Here is a 17,127-nt window from a genome sequence, read left to right as displayed (position 1 = left end):
TTTGAACATGAGTGAATAGTAGCTGAAATATCTTTGCGTGCACTTGTTATCTTTTCTTTTTTGATATAGTCTTTTGTTTAAGCGAAAGACTTTTTCAAGGACGTTTGAATGTAGCAAGAATAGTAGTGGGCATTTTTCTTCCCTTCAATTTTAATTTTGAAGGTTTCAGTATATTTAAAGTGAAGGGCATGTTACTTGAAAACATCTTTATCTTTTTGATTATGTATAGCTTCTTTTATCTTCAAGGTTTTTGATACAACATTGTGTTTGTTCACACATTTTATTTTTTTTAGAAATACATACATCATCCGCAAAAAGCCTTGTCTGCCCACCACATATTTTCAAAGGCGGTACACGGCTAAGGTTCGTTGTGGTTACAAGGATATAACGCATTCATGGTGGAATCATCGTGCATCTGGTCGCTGAGACTAGTGTTTCTAACGGTGTGAGCACCAGAAACCCTCCTCAATGTGTCTCAGGCTGTCTTCTGGATGTTCTTTCTTTAAGCTTTCACTTCTAGGGGTTACATTTCTTCCACCTATACTTCAAGATGGTCGGCTTCAACATTTCTAAGGAGAAGAATGCCCGAATCCTCGCCTGGAAGCAAGAAAATGTAGATACACTTGAGATATCTAAGCACACTAGGCGCTCAGACGCACGATCAGACGACTGCTTTCCGCAACATCCCATCAGTGCCTCGCCTCATTCAGATCAAAACCCTATGGACCCAAAACAGGGAGTTAGAATACTTCGGGAACCTTGCCGGTTCCATGTCCACACGTCTGGGCCAAAAGAGAGATGACAAAGTAATAAATATAAGTGTGACATTGCCTTTAAAAGCACATGAGGAGACTGGGCAAGTTTTTTGCCAACACTGATTTGACCTTGATCATTGTTTCCCCAAAGTTCTAAAATTTCGTACCATCTTATGAGGACCATCTTACAGCTGCAATCCTATTTTGAGGAATCCCTTCCAGTTGCAATCCTATTTTGAAAAATCCCTTACCATTGCAATCCTATTTTGAGAATCTCTTACAGTTGTAATCTTGTTTTGAGAAATCCCTCACAGCTGTAGTCCTGAGATTTACTAAAGACACACTGGTAAGGATTTTTTTTTTTTTCTAACCTCGGACATTTGTGGTTGAGGGAAATGACTGATTTACCTGTTTTTTTTCTAACCTCGGACATTTGTGATTTACTGATTTACCTGATGGATAAATGAAATTACAGAGGTTGGGAACCACAACCGTGAGGGATAGAAAACAGACGAGTGTAGCAGAGTGCAGGAAGTGGTGAGGTTGACGCGGAACAGAAATCATTTATCAACAGACGAGTAAGGATGTCCTTGCGGGGAAAATGGGAGATCGGCGTAAGTTGTAGGATTACACCAGACGGATGAGAAAAGGAAGACTAGGATGACGGTTTGGGAAACGGGGTTAGAGAGAGAGAGAGAGAGAGAGAGAGAGAGAGAGAGAGAGAGAGAGAGAGAGAGAGAGAGAGATTGTGATTATTATTTGTGTGTTACGGGGAGAGTTTTACGCTCGTGTTGCCCCGTTTTTTTTTTAACTTTGTACATATGTATCATATTTCTCATATATACACACACACACACACACACACACACGCACACCAAACTAAGCCAGGTACTCATTTATCAACTAGCCCCGAGGGCAAGAGGAACACCAGGGTTGGGTGTAGGCCGACTGCCAGGCTCAGGAATCGAACCCATGCGGGTCCGACCCCGGGCTGGCTTGTGTTGTTGAGTCATGGTTACACATGACCCGTGTGTGTGTGTGTGTGCTCGCTTCAGGGGGAGACTTTAACACCCGTACATCATCATCAGCGGACGAAACGCAGTTCAGGCGTCGGTAAGGACATTCCCACCCATAGAGCAGCCTCCCCTAACCATACATCAATTCATAATTCGTTTGCGAAAGTTAAATTTACTTGTTGTACAGATTGACTGTAATCGCATAATAAACATGGGCAAGTTATGATCTATAATACGTTTCTAAGTATCACCTAAGTAGAATGACACCACAAAGGCATGCAAAAGATATAAAATCCGATTGAGAAAACTTTCGAAGAAAAAAGAGGTATTCTTGGAAGATAACCTCCTCCTTATAGAAAACGAGAAGAAGAATTACGGTGAAGAGCGCACAAAAATAGAAAATGTGCAATGAAGAAGACGGCCATTAAGCTTGAACTGGAATTATTCTCGTTGAATGAATAGAATTTTGAGACTAAACACAGTCTGTTGGTGATAGAACGTTATCACAATTGCAGGTGTTTTATAGGTGAATATCATGTATTCCAGCTTCGTGATTATTACCTCATGATTGCCAGTAATGGTATATACCAGTTGATTGACACTAATGATCATTATCAAGTCAAAGCCATTAATCGAAAAGGAAATGGCGTTCATTTTCTATTACTAAAGCAGTGATGTCCAAAAATTACCATTGAAAGAGTTTTGATTTAACTGTGAGAAGAGAAAATATTTTTTCATTTTTTTTTTTTCTCGTATTATTGCAATCAGCTCGTGTATATTACGAATTTGCTCCAACCACTAATTTGCTGATGTTATTCATAAATCAGTCAAAAGAATTTGGTATGTGTTATAAAGTAATGATCTCAGATGATTACTATTTTAGTAATTTTTGGTAATTATTCGCATCTCTAGTGCCACTTTCTTGTTGAAGAGTTATTAACTTTGATACTTATAGAGAGCCTGAATAGTATATATATATATATATATATATATATATATATATATATATATATATATATATATATATATATATATATATATATATTACCCCTTCTTCTGTTTCCCATTTTAGAAAGTTAATACAAGGTAAATTATATGGGAGGGTATTGATTGAGAGGGTGAAGGCATGTACAGAGCATCAGATTGGGGAAGAGCAGTGCGGTTTCAGAAGTGGTAGAGGATGTGTGGATCAGGTGTTTGCTTTGAAGAATGTATGTGAGAAATACTTAGAAAAGCAAATGGATTTGTATGTAGCATTTATGGATCTGGAGAAGGCATATGATAGAGTTGATAGAGATGCTCTGTGGAAGGTATTAAGAATATATGGTGTGGGAGGCAAGTTGTTAGAAGCAGTGAAAAGTTTTTATCGAGGATGTAAGGCATGTGTACGTGTAGGAAGAGAGGAAAGTGATTGGTTCTCAGTGAATGTAGGTTTGCGGCAGGGGTGTGTGATGTCTCCATGGTTGTTTAATTTGTTTATGTATGGGGTTGTTAGGGAGGTAAATGCAAGAGTCCTGGAAAGAGGGGCAAGTATTAAGTCTGTTGGGGATGAGAGAGCTTGGGAAGTGAGTCAGTTGTTGTTCGCTGATGATACAGCGCTGGTGGCTGATTCATGTGAGAAACTGCAGAAGCTGGTGACTGAGTTTGGTAAAGTGTGTGGAAGAAGAAAGTTAAGAGTAAATGTGAATAAGAGCAAGGTTATTAGGTACAGTAGGGGTGAGGGTCAAGTCAATTGGGAGGTGAGTTTGAATGGAGAAAAACTGGAGGAAGTGAAGTGTTTTAGATATCTGGGAGTGGATCTGTCAGCGGATGGAACCATGGAAGCGGAAGTGGATCATAGGGTGGGGGAGGGGGCGAAAATTTTGGGAGCCTTGAAAAATGTGTGGAAGTCGAGAACATTATCTCGGAAAGCAAAAATGGGTATGTTTGAAGGAATAGTGGTTCCAACAATGTTGTATGGTTGCGAGGCGTGGGCTATGGATAGAGATGGATATGGATGTGCTGGAAATGAGATGTTTGAGGAAAATGTGTGGTGTGAGGTGGTTTGATCGAGTAAGTAACGTAAGGGTAAGAGAGATGTGTGGAAATAAAAAGAGCGTGGTTGAGAGAGCAGAAGAGGGTGTTTTGAAATGGTTTGGGCACATGGAGAGAATGAGTGAGGAAAGATTGACCAAGAGGATATATGTGTCGGAGGTGGAGGGAACGAGGAGAAGAGGGAGACCAAATTGGAGGTGGAAAGATGGAGTGAAAAAGATTTTGTGTGATCGGGGCCTGAACATGCAGGAGGGTGAAAGGAGGGCAAGGAATAGAGTGAATTGGAGCGATGTGGTATACAGGGGTTGACGTGCTGTCAGTGGATTGAATCAAGGCATGTGAAGCGTCTGGGGTAAACCATGGAAAGCTGTGTAGGTATGTATATTTCCGTGTGTGGACGTGTGTATGTACATGTGTATGGGGGGGGGGGGCATTTCTTTCGTCTGTTTCCTTGCGCTACCTCGCAAACGCGGGAGACAGCGACAAAGTATAAAAAAAAAAAAAAAAAATATATTACCCCTAGGGATAATATAAAGGGGAGGGAGCGGGTGGCTAGAAATCCTCCCCTCTCGTTTATTTTAAAATTCCAATAGAAGGAACAGAGAAGGGGGCCAGGTGAGGATATTCCTTCAAAGGCCCAGTCCTCTGTTCTTAATGCTACCTCGTTAACGCGGGAAATGGCGAATAGCATAGAAAACAAAAATTATATATATATATATATATATATATATATATATATATATATATATAATTGTGTGTGTGTGTGTTTGAAGAAAAAGGAAGAAATATGGGAAAAAGAAGCAATTAACGTGAGACCTTCGTTGTTTGTGGACCTGACGTAAATTTGAAGGTAAAGAGGTTAAACAGGAGGAGAGGAAGACTGAGAGAAGATGAGAGCACCACAGCTTGGCTCTTCGAGGAAAGGAGGTAACATAACGGTCAATCCTCGTCTGGTTGGTCTCCCCATGGAAACTGGGGAAGCAGCAGGCAGCCGCCTACGTGGCGCAGGTCCAGACTCCAGTTGGCTGAGCCATACATAGAAAAGTTCAATGGGAACGTTTCGCTTCCTTTTTGTAATTATCTCGTGTGTGAATAATGCGATTTCTAGTTTAATGACTAATTAGCAGGTAATGCTCAGTAATCGAAGAAAAAAATGGTTTTCAATCTTTTTTTTTATTTTCTAAAGCAGCGATATCAGAATATTACTGTCAATTGCTTTGCAGTGACTTTTTTTCTAATTGAATGAAGCGTGTGATTGCGTCTCTGTGAAAATAGGAGACAGAAATAGATAGAGGGAGGAAAGAAAGAGGAAGACGGAAGCAGATGGAGAGAGAGAGAGAGAGAGAGAGAGAGAGAGAGAGAGAGAGAGAGAGAGAGAGAGAGGCATAAGAGACACTTTATAGAGCGTCTGCAAAACCGAACACAATACACATAAATAAATCTTATTAAGTTCGAGTCGGCGTCAGGGCTATAAAGCGTTTCGGGCGATAGGGAAATATAATCAAGGAAAACGTAATGAAGTGTGATGATGTGAGGGGTAACTACTTAATTTCTATCCATTAGCATTACTCCCGCCAAGCAGAATTATCTCCTGTAATAATGATAGGAGGAAATTGCTTCCTGTTTACCGCCAACTCATCAGTGAACCGCAACAGAAAACTTCGAAGGTGTTTTATTTGGCGAATTATTAACAAAAAAGAAAATACAGTGTGCGATTACCTTCTCCAATTTATGAAATCATTGTATCCCCAGATAATGTGACACTTACGGTTAAGTTGGTTCTTTTGGTTGTAGATATTGGTATATCTCTCTCTCTCTCTCTCTCTCTCTCTCTCTCTCTCTCTCTCTCTCTCTCTCTCTCTCTCTCTCTCTCTCTCGCTGTCTTCGTGTAAATAAATATTGGGAGGCTTAAGAGTGTAGTTTGACGCTTGGTTGGTGTCTGTAATCATCATTCAAGGACGATATATATATATATATATATATATATATATATATATATATATATATATATATATATATATATTGTGTGAGTGTGTGTGTGCGTGTGTGTGTATGGTCGTAGAATCATCTTGAACATTATTATACTCATTGATGGTTATTTCAACTAACTGCTGATGGCCTTAAGTAATTACCCTGGCCGTCTATAGGCTTGGAGCCTAATTAGCTACATTGACCAACCAACCAGCCACCATCACTGAAAAGAAATAAGAGAAAAAAAAATAGTCGAAAGAAAACGCGAGCCAGGTGATGTAAAAGGTCTCGTATGATAACATTATTTGTGTCTACATTTCATTAACCGTTTTTTGTGTCCCACTTGCCAGTATATATATATATATATATATATATATATATATATATATATATATATATATATATATATATATATATATATCAAGACTCCACGTTTGATAGTGATGTGTATTATGTTTATGAAAAAATATAAAATTGTTTAGTCACTTTTTTTTATGGAAAGTGGAATAGTTGCTTTTCTGCATGACGCATGACGGAGCCACTGAAATTACAAGCAATTCATCTGTCTGGGCAACTAATTTATATGTAGATTAGCCTGCCAGCCTCCAGATAATATTTGAACGATTTTGTTAAAATTGAAAAAAGAAATGCAGTATGTATATATATATATATATATATATATATATATATATATATATATATATATATATATATATGATAGACTATGGAGAGGTATAGTGTGTCGAACAGATAACAATGTTGCCCATGAAAGAAAATTATGTAAAGAGCTACAATACCTCTCTCTCTCTCTCTCTCTCTCTCTCTCTCTCTCTCTCTATCTCTCTATCTATCTATCTATCTATCTATATATATATATATATATATATATATATATATATATATATATATATGTATAGAGAGAGAGAGAGAGAGAGAGAGAGAGAGAGAGAGAAATGCCATTTTCAGGCACCATTTAGTAGGCTTCTACAATATGCTGAAGAGACCCACTTACTCTGAATCATTTGTCATTGACGGAGATGTGAGTGTGGTAGCCACGTCCACTACACACACACACACACACACACACACACACACACACACACCACAGAGATCTGGCTTGCAGAAAGATAAACTCATGTCCGGATTTAGAGATTGGTATTCAAACTTTCGATCTACGTTAAGGCTGTGGAAATAGATAATGAAGCACCCACTCTCCCTCCTTCAAAATCTCTCAAAACCCCGTTTTCTGTCTGACCAAAGCATACTGATTGGAAGGAAAATGGGCGAGATATGGTCAGCAAGCGGCAGTCATTCGTTTTGAGCAACATGTATCCTGAAGGGCATATATATATATATATATATATATATATATATATATATATATATATATATATATATATATATAATTCCCTAATTCGCGAAGTAGCGCCAGGAACAGACGAGTGAGCCTTTGAGACAATCCTCACCTCGTACCCCCTCCTTTTCCTGCTTTTTAGAAAGCGGTAATACAGGAGCATTTCCATCCCCTTCCCCCACTACCATCTCATTGAGTCGCATAATGCAACACGCAGGAGATATGGGAGTTAGTATTATCACTCCTGCATCTCCTTCATTTGCATATGACCAGCCTAACGATATGTACGTATCTATTGAGAGTCGTAAAAGGACAATTACGTGCGTATTTGGCTGTGAACGACCTGTGCATGCTATATACGTATATCCTAACGGGCATCCTGAGCGCTCCGTGATGCCATAGATATGCCATCGATTTGCGCCTGTGAGCGGAGGCAAGCACCTGGGCCATTTGGGGATCCAATCTTGAAATTACTTACGGTGGCAATGACGCGTGACACGTATAGCCCCTCGACGATGTGTCGCCTCCTCTATCCATTTATTCCCGCCGCCTTCCCATCCCATCCTCTGTCCCTATCCCACTCAATATCCGTTTAGTCCCTCCGTCATCCCATATTATCCCCTATCCCTTCTCCCTACCCCTCCTTTGTATCCACTCCAGTGGCCGGCTTGTTGACTGACGGCATCACTTGGCCCGTCCACCTCACGCATGTAATTGTCTCGTATCGTCCCAGCTTCACTGAGTTGTCCCAAGCTTACCGCTGCAGGAGGACAGAAATACTCCTAAACACACACACACACACACACACACACACACATACATAAGCACAGCAACAACACAACACCGCTCCACCATACAAACAAAGCAGCAGCATAAACCAACACAGCCTCCCGACAAGGCCTATCTAACCACACCAGCGCAACAGTGACGCCAAACAATAATACCACCAATCCCAGAACCATTTACACAGGCACCGTAAGACCCCACGAACCACACCATGATACCACAGACCACCTTACTAGCACCAGGAGGACTACCATCCACACCACAAAGCCTCATCGTCTTTCTCAGTAGGGCACGGCCGCTCACCATCATACAAGCAACACGAACGTTGTTGCATCGTCACTAGCAACGCAGCGAGAGACCACAGTGATTCATATCCCTTGTGTGTGTGTGTGTGTGTGTGTGTGTGTGTGTGTGTGTGTGTCCGAGTCCCTGGCCATAACTCATCTTAAGTGGGACCAGGAAATGGGACGAAAACGATGCGAATTTTGTAAGAGTTTTTCCTGCGTTTTGATAATTAGTCCACATTGGCCTAGGATCTGATGTAAGGTGACAGGTAGGATACGTCTAACTCCCTCTATCCCATATCCAATTAGCAGTTATGATCCCGTGCCCTGGGTAATGGGAAGCCGCTAGATTTAGCAATATCCGGGTGATGAAAGCTGCTATAAGTGGCTGCTGTGTTGGGTCTGTTTGACGCAGCTGTAGAGGTTCTATTTCCTTTCGAAATTGGTTTCGTTCTGTCTGTCTGTATATTCGTATTTGTTTCTAGTTTTGCTCTCTCTCTCTCTCTCTCTCTCTCTCTCTCTCTCTAACAGTGAGTCGTAGAGGGTGAAGGAAAGACAACCTTCTCTCATTCGAGGCAACATTTCCATCAGATGTTTACACACTTAAGCCAGCAGAAAATAGTACAACTGATGATACTTCTCACCGTTTCCAGAGGAGCGGCCAAACACGTTTGATATCTTCGTCTGTTCTGTTTCTTCCCCCCTGAACTGTAAACCACGACGCGTTAGGACAGCAGTATTACAAACCAGAGTTATATAGCCAGGCGGAGTTTCTATACACATTTAGAGAGATGCTTTTGCTCGTATTTAGACCCCCGGTGTCATACCAACGTTCCGTCATATGTTATTTATTCTCATATTGATAGATATCAGTGTCACGTCAACAACTAGTACATGATGCATGAGAGGATGGAAGAGCTGTTATTTTTCGGTGTTGATTAAACGCTTCCATGCACCCTGCCTCTATTGTGGCACAGTAATAAGGCGATGCTCCACTCCACGATCATGGATTCAATATGTCCTGGCTCTCTCATAAGTCCCCAGCCGATGCATGATGATTCCACCTCTTATACACAGATGTCACTAGCAAGCTGACAACACAGCAAAGGGGCGGAAAAATTATCATACGTACATTACCGTCACCTCATAAATCGCTCTGAGGTTTCGTAACTATGTCATCATCATGACCGAGGAAGCCAGATTTATGCAGCAGGTACGACAGACAAATATGCAGTAAAATAAAGTTGTTTTTTCTCATTTGTGTCAGAAATGATTGGTTTTTTTTTTGTTTTGTTTTTTGTAAATGATGTATGAATGCGGAAATGATGCTGCGTTTGAAATACATAAGATGTGTGATTGTAAACAAATATGTAAATAGTACGTATGAGGTGGGTGGAATCACGCCATATAAGAGAAAATGTGTAAAGTGTTTACGTGTATGTATGTGTGTACGTGTGTGTGTGTGTAACGAAGTCTCCTTTTGGGGGGAAAAAGTATTTAATTACACAAATAGTGAGGCTCCGTGGAGCTAGCCAGAGCCCCTCTCACGTTTAATCAACACCCGCCCACGCCAATCTAGAGGAAAAGATGATACCACTTCTTTTACATTAGATGATATAGCTATACTCTGTAAAGAGGAAAAAGTTATGGATTGTATTTCCTCGAGGCAGCTGCCTCTCTAATAGTGGTATACCTCGTGGATGGATGATGATGGTGTTTGATATAGGTGGTAGTGATGATGCGGTCGTCTAGTAGGTGTTTGTGGTGTTGATAGCAATGATGAGGACTTTGGGATGATAATAGTGCTGGATTACATGATGTTATATGGAGTGATGAGCCTGATTGTTGGTCATGGTGATAATGATAGCTGAGTTGTTGATGGCAGTGGTGTCGATTGGTGGGATTAGCTGATGTTGATGGTGTAGACGGTGTTGTACCTGCTGTGATGACAGTTGTTGTGATGGTGTATCAGCGCTGTGGCGGTAGTGATGATGGGTACGGTGAGGCTATATGGTCATTGGTGGTGACGACCACACTGATGTCAATGGCTTGTGGACTTCCTGCTTGGTGGTAAGTATATGACTTGTGCTGATGGTGAAGTCCATTAGTGATGGTGAAAGTGATGGTAGTGTTGATGGTGGTCGTAGTTCCTGTGATAGTGGTGGAGTTAAGGGTGGCTGTGGTTATAATGTGATGGGTTTGTAATGGTTTAGTTATGGTAGTGATGACCCTAAGGGTGGTAGTGGGATGGTAGTGATAGTGATAACTAGTGGTACATGGGTTCATGGGGATGATCGTGTTGGTGCTAGTGGCATACACGTAACTAATGTCGGTAATGGCGCCAGCATTGATGCTGTTAGACATGGTGTTGGAAGCAGCGGTGGCATGACTTGTGAGGGTGGTGCTAGTAGAGTTGGCAAGCGTGGTGTCAGCCAGCGGTGATGGTTGGTTGTGAGTGACGGTGACATCGCTAGGGTCAACAGTGTTGCTTTTGGTGATGGTGGTGTTGACGAAGCTAAACCCAGGCTGCAGACGTCGGTTGTCGGTACTGCTTGCCTTGATGACGATGGTAGTTATCGCTAATTGTAGTGCTGTTGCAGGTGTTGAATTGTGGTGGTAGTTTGGTCGCAGATAGTCGTGGTCGTGATTGGTAGTTGCCGATGGTGATGGTGGTGGTGGCGATTGTTGGTGGTAGTGGTTGGAGGACGGCACACAGCAGCAGCAGCTGCAGCGCTTCATCATCGTTCCACCGCCGACTTTCAGCACCACTGGAGGAGAAAATGGGAAGAACGAGGTGCAGCGCCAGCCGCCTCACCCTACCCCAAGAGCCCCTGAGGGATAAAAGGTGAAGAACGCCAGACACTTGAGAACGGTCGAGTAGATTACATTACCAGAGATATGATAATGACCTCTCCCTCCAGTGCTCAGGAAACCTCACAAGGACAGCTCTAGATTATCTTAACCAGGAATAAACTCCTCCGTTCCAAATGAAAGTATACGGTTTTTTTAAATTCGATAATATACTCGCCCGTATATCACCTGTTATAATTGTGTATTTTCACTCCAATATTCAAATGGTCACTGGATTAAACGAAGAACGGCAGCCCGAGTGATCTATCAACAACACGTCTTAGCCGCCTTATCCCAAAGAAAGATTCGTGTGTATCAAGAGAGCCTCTTCCACTCGCAATGGATTTTTGTGGCTGGAATCTCCGATGAAGCAGAGCTGGGGAAGGTTGGCTGGCCACTAGGGACCAAAGGGGGCACCACTCAGAAAGAGATATGGCAACAATACGAGCCCCAATAAATCTCTCCAACGAAGAGGGAAGATGAATTACGTGATTTCAGGTAATGGCTGGCAAAGAGGCAGATAGAGCAGTTGCACTCGAAAAAAAAACACAGACCTTTACAGCGACTTATGAAAGCAACGCATTGCAGAAGCTATGTGTCTTCCAGTTCAGACGTAAAGGAAAACATTTCAGACAAAAGAGACGAGGAAGCACTTTGATCTCGTGACTTGAGGCAGCCAGATACAGTCTCCCCATCCTTGATCATAGTTCTGATGTTTCTCTCCCTCCAACCAGACAGATTCTGTGTATTCGTATGTTTGTTTTTGCCTATATAGACAGACAGCTAACCGCGTGAGCTTCCGCTGATGGGTTTCGATTGTACCACAAACACATTTTCATGTGTAATTAATACTTAATACTGGCTTGAAAAAATACAACGTATGTGAAGTAAAGAACAAGGATTTTGATACAAATCCTAAGTAAAATGTATACTGAACAAGCCTATGAGGAATGCATTGTCGAACTACCACATGTCACTCTTGATGTGCGATAAGAGATGAATAGACCCTATTGTGCAAAGAAAGTCCAAGGGCAAAAGGATATGAAATAGCATTCGAAAATAGCCCATTAAACACATGGGTAAAACTGTCATTGGAATGACCTCTTAAGAATTAAAACCAGTGACAACAAGGTCTTCCAAAAGCCACCAATGCTCTCACAAGCTTCCTGCGCGACTCCCCTCCACCTAACGGTTGGTCCCATGGCGTGCGTTTGGTAGCTGCCTTCCCATAGTTTCCATGTGGACACCAGCCACACGAGGATGGATCGTTATCATGCCTCCTTTTCTCATACAGATCTGGAATTCTCTTCCTACTCTCGTCTTTCCCTCTCCATCTTTGATAGTCATATCTACAACCACCTAGGGAGATTTTTTTTTTTTTATTTCATTGTCATACTCTGACGATTTTATCCGTGATGTCCGTGATTGTGTCTTTTTTATACTCGAGCCATATCGTTTACTGTTAAATGAAGAAATTTCATTGCATTCCTTTCGAAGTAGTGGAGCATTTTACCCGTTATAATACAGAGTCTGGAGACAGACACCTGAACAATTTCCGAAGAAAAACACAATTGTCACAGGAAAATGCTTCATCAGAGTATAACTTTTGCACCCACTCCATTCCAACACCATCAGCAACAAAAACTGCAAAAATCAATGATATTTTACTTGAAACCAAAATAGAATATAAGAAAGGTCAAGGACAAAATATGTAGTGTCGAGCATATCAAAGATCAAAAAGAGACTTTCATCAGTCTGTAAAACTTTATCATGTCGTCTGCCACAGATTCTGAATTACAGGGATAAATGTATTGACCAAACTAAATAAGGAAGAGAAGGATTGATATAAAATGAGTCCTAACCAAACTAGAGAAGGATTGATATACAATGGGTCTTCACCAAACTGGAGAAGGATTGATATACAATGTGTCAAGAAAATATTGTTCTTAAATCTGTTGACTTATCAGTTCATGGTGAGATGAGGGGGTGTCACTCGTCAAAATCATAACCAGAGGCACGGTGGCAGAATATGGAACTGCAAATTTATCGTTCCAGTCTTGTGTAGTGTCCCATAGGAATAACACCACCTCACCGAGTATTATGAAGAATAAAAAACGACAGTGAAAATTATGTACCAACAGAAAACGACTATGGAAATATGGATATCTATCATTCAACACTGCATATTCGAACCATTATCCCTGATCCTTATACCTGTCATCAAGTACAAGATTACTGGAATATAGTTATTGCTGTCTGAATAGGCAGAGAAGTCTCATGCTGGGAACTGGTTCTTAGAAATAGCGTTAAGAACACTTTCCTTCATGCCAAGGATGTTCACAAAGGGTCTAGGGCAAAAATGCTATTTCGTAGAATACATAAAATTGTAAGAACTCTATATATATATATATATATATATATATATATATATATATATATATATATATATATATATAGTTTCGGAGCTGTAGTAACCAACGTTTTCTTAAACGAGGTGTAAAGATAAGAAAAAAAATATTGGCTTATGTGGAACTCACAATGCTCGTCTTCATGGTACCTTTAAAATACTTACCCGGTCGGTAGATGCCTAACGCCTGCTATCAAGAGAGAGAAAAAAAACACCAATCGTTACATAAAATTCTAAACTGACGAAATACAGTTACCTTAAAATACCTTGTGTGATACGATGATGGGAGTGCAGGAGAGGATTCTGGGAAGCGATAGGGAAATGATGCCAAAATATGAGATTGTAGTGTGAAGGGATGATGGAAGGAAGGCATTTGAGAGGGAAGATGTTCGAGTGTGTGGATGAGAGTTTGCTGAGGGTGTGAGGAAAGATTCCTTAGCTAATTGTGGCTAAGGTGAGAAATCACACGCTTGTCTTGACCGTTCGCCTTGATTGCACAGTACCTGAAACAGTTGTTGATGCTAAGAAGTATTCCATCACCCACAGGGTGTGGATGAACACCTGGGTTGCCTGTGAGCCGCACCTAGGACATGGACCTGGGCGGTCCCGGGCCGTGCGTGAATTATGGTCAGCAACTCTAACCATTACGTCACTAACCAGTGTGTATGTGTCTGTGTCTGTGAGAGTATCTTACTGGGAGAAAGTTTTACACTTGTGTTGCCCCGTCCCTTAACCTTGTCTATATGTACCGTGTGTTTATTCTTATATGTGTATACACGCATACACCCCAACCTAAGTCTGCCTGAGTATTTGTCCATACGAGCGATCATGTATGCATGACGTGGTAAAGTGAACAGTAGAGACAGAAGCGAATTATTTTCACAGTTCATGACAATTATGAAAAACAGTATGGCATATTCATCATTTCGAAGCAACGTAGACTGCATGCAAGTGGATGGTCCCAATTTATTTTGTAATCTTCAAAGCCGTTTATGATGCCCTTATATATATATATATATATATATATATATATATATATATATATATATATATATATATATATATATATATAAAAGGAAATAGGAGTTAAAAATTGCCGAGCAGAATAATGGAATTACCGACTCGGAAAATTAATAGCACTGTCCTATTACACTGATGATATTGTTTCAGCAGTCGAATTATTTGATGAAATATGCAGATCTGTGGTGAGGAGCTTCTATTAAGTTAAACAAAGAAAAAAAATTCCTCATTTCCGTAATTCCAATTATAATGCCAGGGGAAAAATAAGCTAAATTATAAATGGAAACAGTTAGCGATGGTAAATTCAACATTTTCTGTGTGGCCGTTTTAATGTGAATTATTATGTGATACATTAATGTACAGAGTTACAAATTACATCAAACAAGTGCAGAACTTGATTCCTGTGATTGCAAATAAATCGTTGCATAAATTTTATGAAAGAGGATAAAACGAAAAGGAAATGGGGAAGGAGCTGAAAACTAGTACATTTTACGTAAGTATATACAAAATACATTTAAGATAACTTTTTACAAAACTCTTCTTGTCCTTCTGGCATAATATTGAGTCTCTAATATTAGCTTCGAAAAATATAGGAACTGTTACATTATGAGAATTATATATGTATAAGAATATGTGCTAAGGGTATTTGAGGTATGCTTGTTTACGGATGGTAATATAATCATTTGTTGTCTTGTTGAATATAAAAAAAAAAAATAATTCGTAAAAGTTATAAACGTAAACACAGTGCAAGAACAGAATATTTAAAGTTTATTGTCAAGTGTGTTTGAAGAGTTCATTAAGATGAAGGAATCATGGTTGAAATTGAGTGAGTTCCTCTCTCCTTTTCAAGTAATTGGTGTCAAAAATTTTGGACCTTGGTGGAATTTTGTCTTGCTAGGAGAAGAGTGTCGAGGCAGACCAGAATTAAAAACAAATAGCTCAGACTAATTGGCATACCTTAAGGATCTTGGAACCAATTAGATGTTGGGGTTTGCTCTCTGCTCATAACCTGAGGGGAAAAAAACGCCCTTCTCTAAGAATTTATGACGCTATTAATTCAGTGACCTGTCCTCAACCAAGTACAGCAAATTCAACAGAGCAAAATATTTGATGAAATGTTTATCCTCGTCTTGTGCGTGTTCTGTGTTCTTTCCCTTACGTAGAATACCAAGTGCCTGATTTATGGACCAAAAACAGACTAGTTCTTCACTAGAAGTTCGGTAAAACAGTCACCAACGTTATGGCGTCGTTCGCTAGAGTGTTGAATGTAAGAGAGAACCTGTGGACACGTAGGGGAATATCCTAGAAAGGGAAAATATGTATGGAAGTGTGATTCAGCATTTTCTTCGCCATCGAAAGGGGAGCAGAATCCGCTCTGTGTGGTGAGGTGCTGATGTGACAAGAAATAGGGTGGAGGGAGAGAGAGAATTTTCAACAGTTAGGTAAACTGTGGGTCCATCTTTTATATATTTTCGGGTAGTCACTTGTTTACCAAATAGCGTCCTAACTACGTCTCTTCGTTGTATGTCAAGTGATTTGGTATATTTCCTTCTTGTATCTCCCTTGGTGATGTGATCATTACCCGAAAGTGCACTTGGGAACTTATCGTGTTATGTATATATATATATATATATATATATATATATATATATATATATATATATATATATATATATAGTCTTTTGTGAGTATGAATAAATGTCTAATTCTGTATTCAGATGTTATTTCTCCACCATTTTATCATCTGTAAGCGTTACTTGAAAGCGGTGCATTGTGTAGCAAATCTACCTTTCTTTGTTTCAGGGATTTGAGCAACAATGAAATAATGGAACTTCCAGACCATGCCTTTAGCCACTACACCGCCCTCCAGACCCTGTGGGTACCCATTCTTTGTAGTGTGTCTGTGTTTATGAATGCTGTTGTGTACAGTCGATTTTGTATGTGTGTGTCTCCTTGAGGCTATGGTAACATTCGTCTACGAGGATTTTTAGTTTCACAGACACCGTTTTGAATATATGTGTATCATTTATTAGTTAGTTAATGCATGATTATTATGTCGTATTAGTTTTTTTCACTATTTGTCTAACAATTCTTTCCATATATATGTAAACTTTTTCATGAGTGCAATAATTGTGTTCAGATATAAAGATACTCGAATTTCTTGAGAGTTCAAAAATGTGGGTGGATGGGATGAGACTTTATTGGCTTATATTATGATAAGGAGTCTCAGTGGCATGAAGGTGAACAATAATGAATGTCATGAGTGGAAAAAGAGCGAATGATTTTAGTGTTATTTTTGCAGAATCCTTTCGGGCAATAAGATTGAGATGGTCGCCCGCAGAGCTCTACACAAGTTACCCCTGGAAGTTTTGTAAGTTAACTGCCATCGTTTTCTTTGTACCTTTACTCGATGTGACGTATTTCTCTTGGTGCTTAAGTTCCCTTTGCGTTATTACTTGTGATGCCTAATTACTATTGAGATTTTTGACACTGTAGCAACCTGCAAGTTCATTTCGTTGCATATTTGTGCATATGCAAATATGCTTCAATCTACAAAGGGTTTTTTGCTTCAGTATGTTTCATTTCAAACAATTAAGATCAGGATAGAATATTGTTTGTGGTGTTTTAAGGATTCTAGGAAGTCTTGGGG

General features: G+C 40.1%; 1 protein-coding gene across 4 annotated transcripts in view; it reads left to right on the top strand.

Annotated features, from left to right (window-relative positions):
• The window catches only part of LOC139750238 (uncharacterized), a 568,158-nt gene that overhangs the window by 512,716 nt on the left and 38,315 nt on the right, over window positions 1–17,127 (top strand). For all 4 annotated transcript variants that reach the window (XM_071664740.1, XM_071664738.1, XM_071664736.1 and 1 more), the window contains 2 exons: window positions 16,281–16,352; window positions 16,780–16,848. In XM_071664740.1, the coding sequence (XP_071520841.1) occupies window positions 16,281–16,352; window positions 16,780–16,848 (141 nt within the window). The remainder of the gene's footprint in view (window positions 1–16,280; window positions 16,353–16,779; window positions 16,849–17,127) is intronic.

This window comes from Panulirus ornatus, chromosome 9 (genome assembly GCF_036320965.1).
Source record: "Panulirus ornatus isolate Po-2019 chromosome 9, ASM3632096v1, whole genome shotgun sequence".
Taxonomy (NCBI): Eukaryota; Metazoa; Arthropoda; class Malacostraca; order Decapoda; family Palinuridae; genus Panulirus; species Panulirus ornatus.
This window is presented reverse-complemented; position numbering and strand designations above follow the sequence as displayed.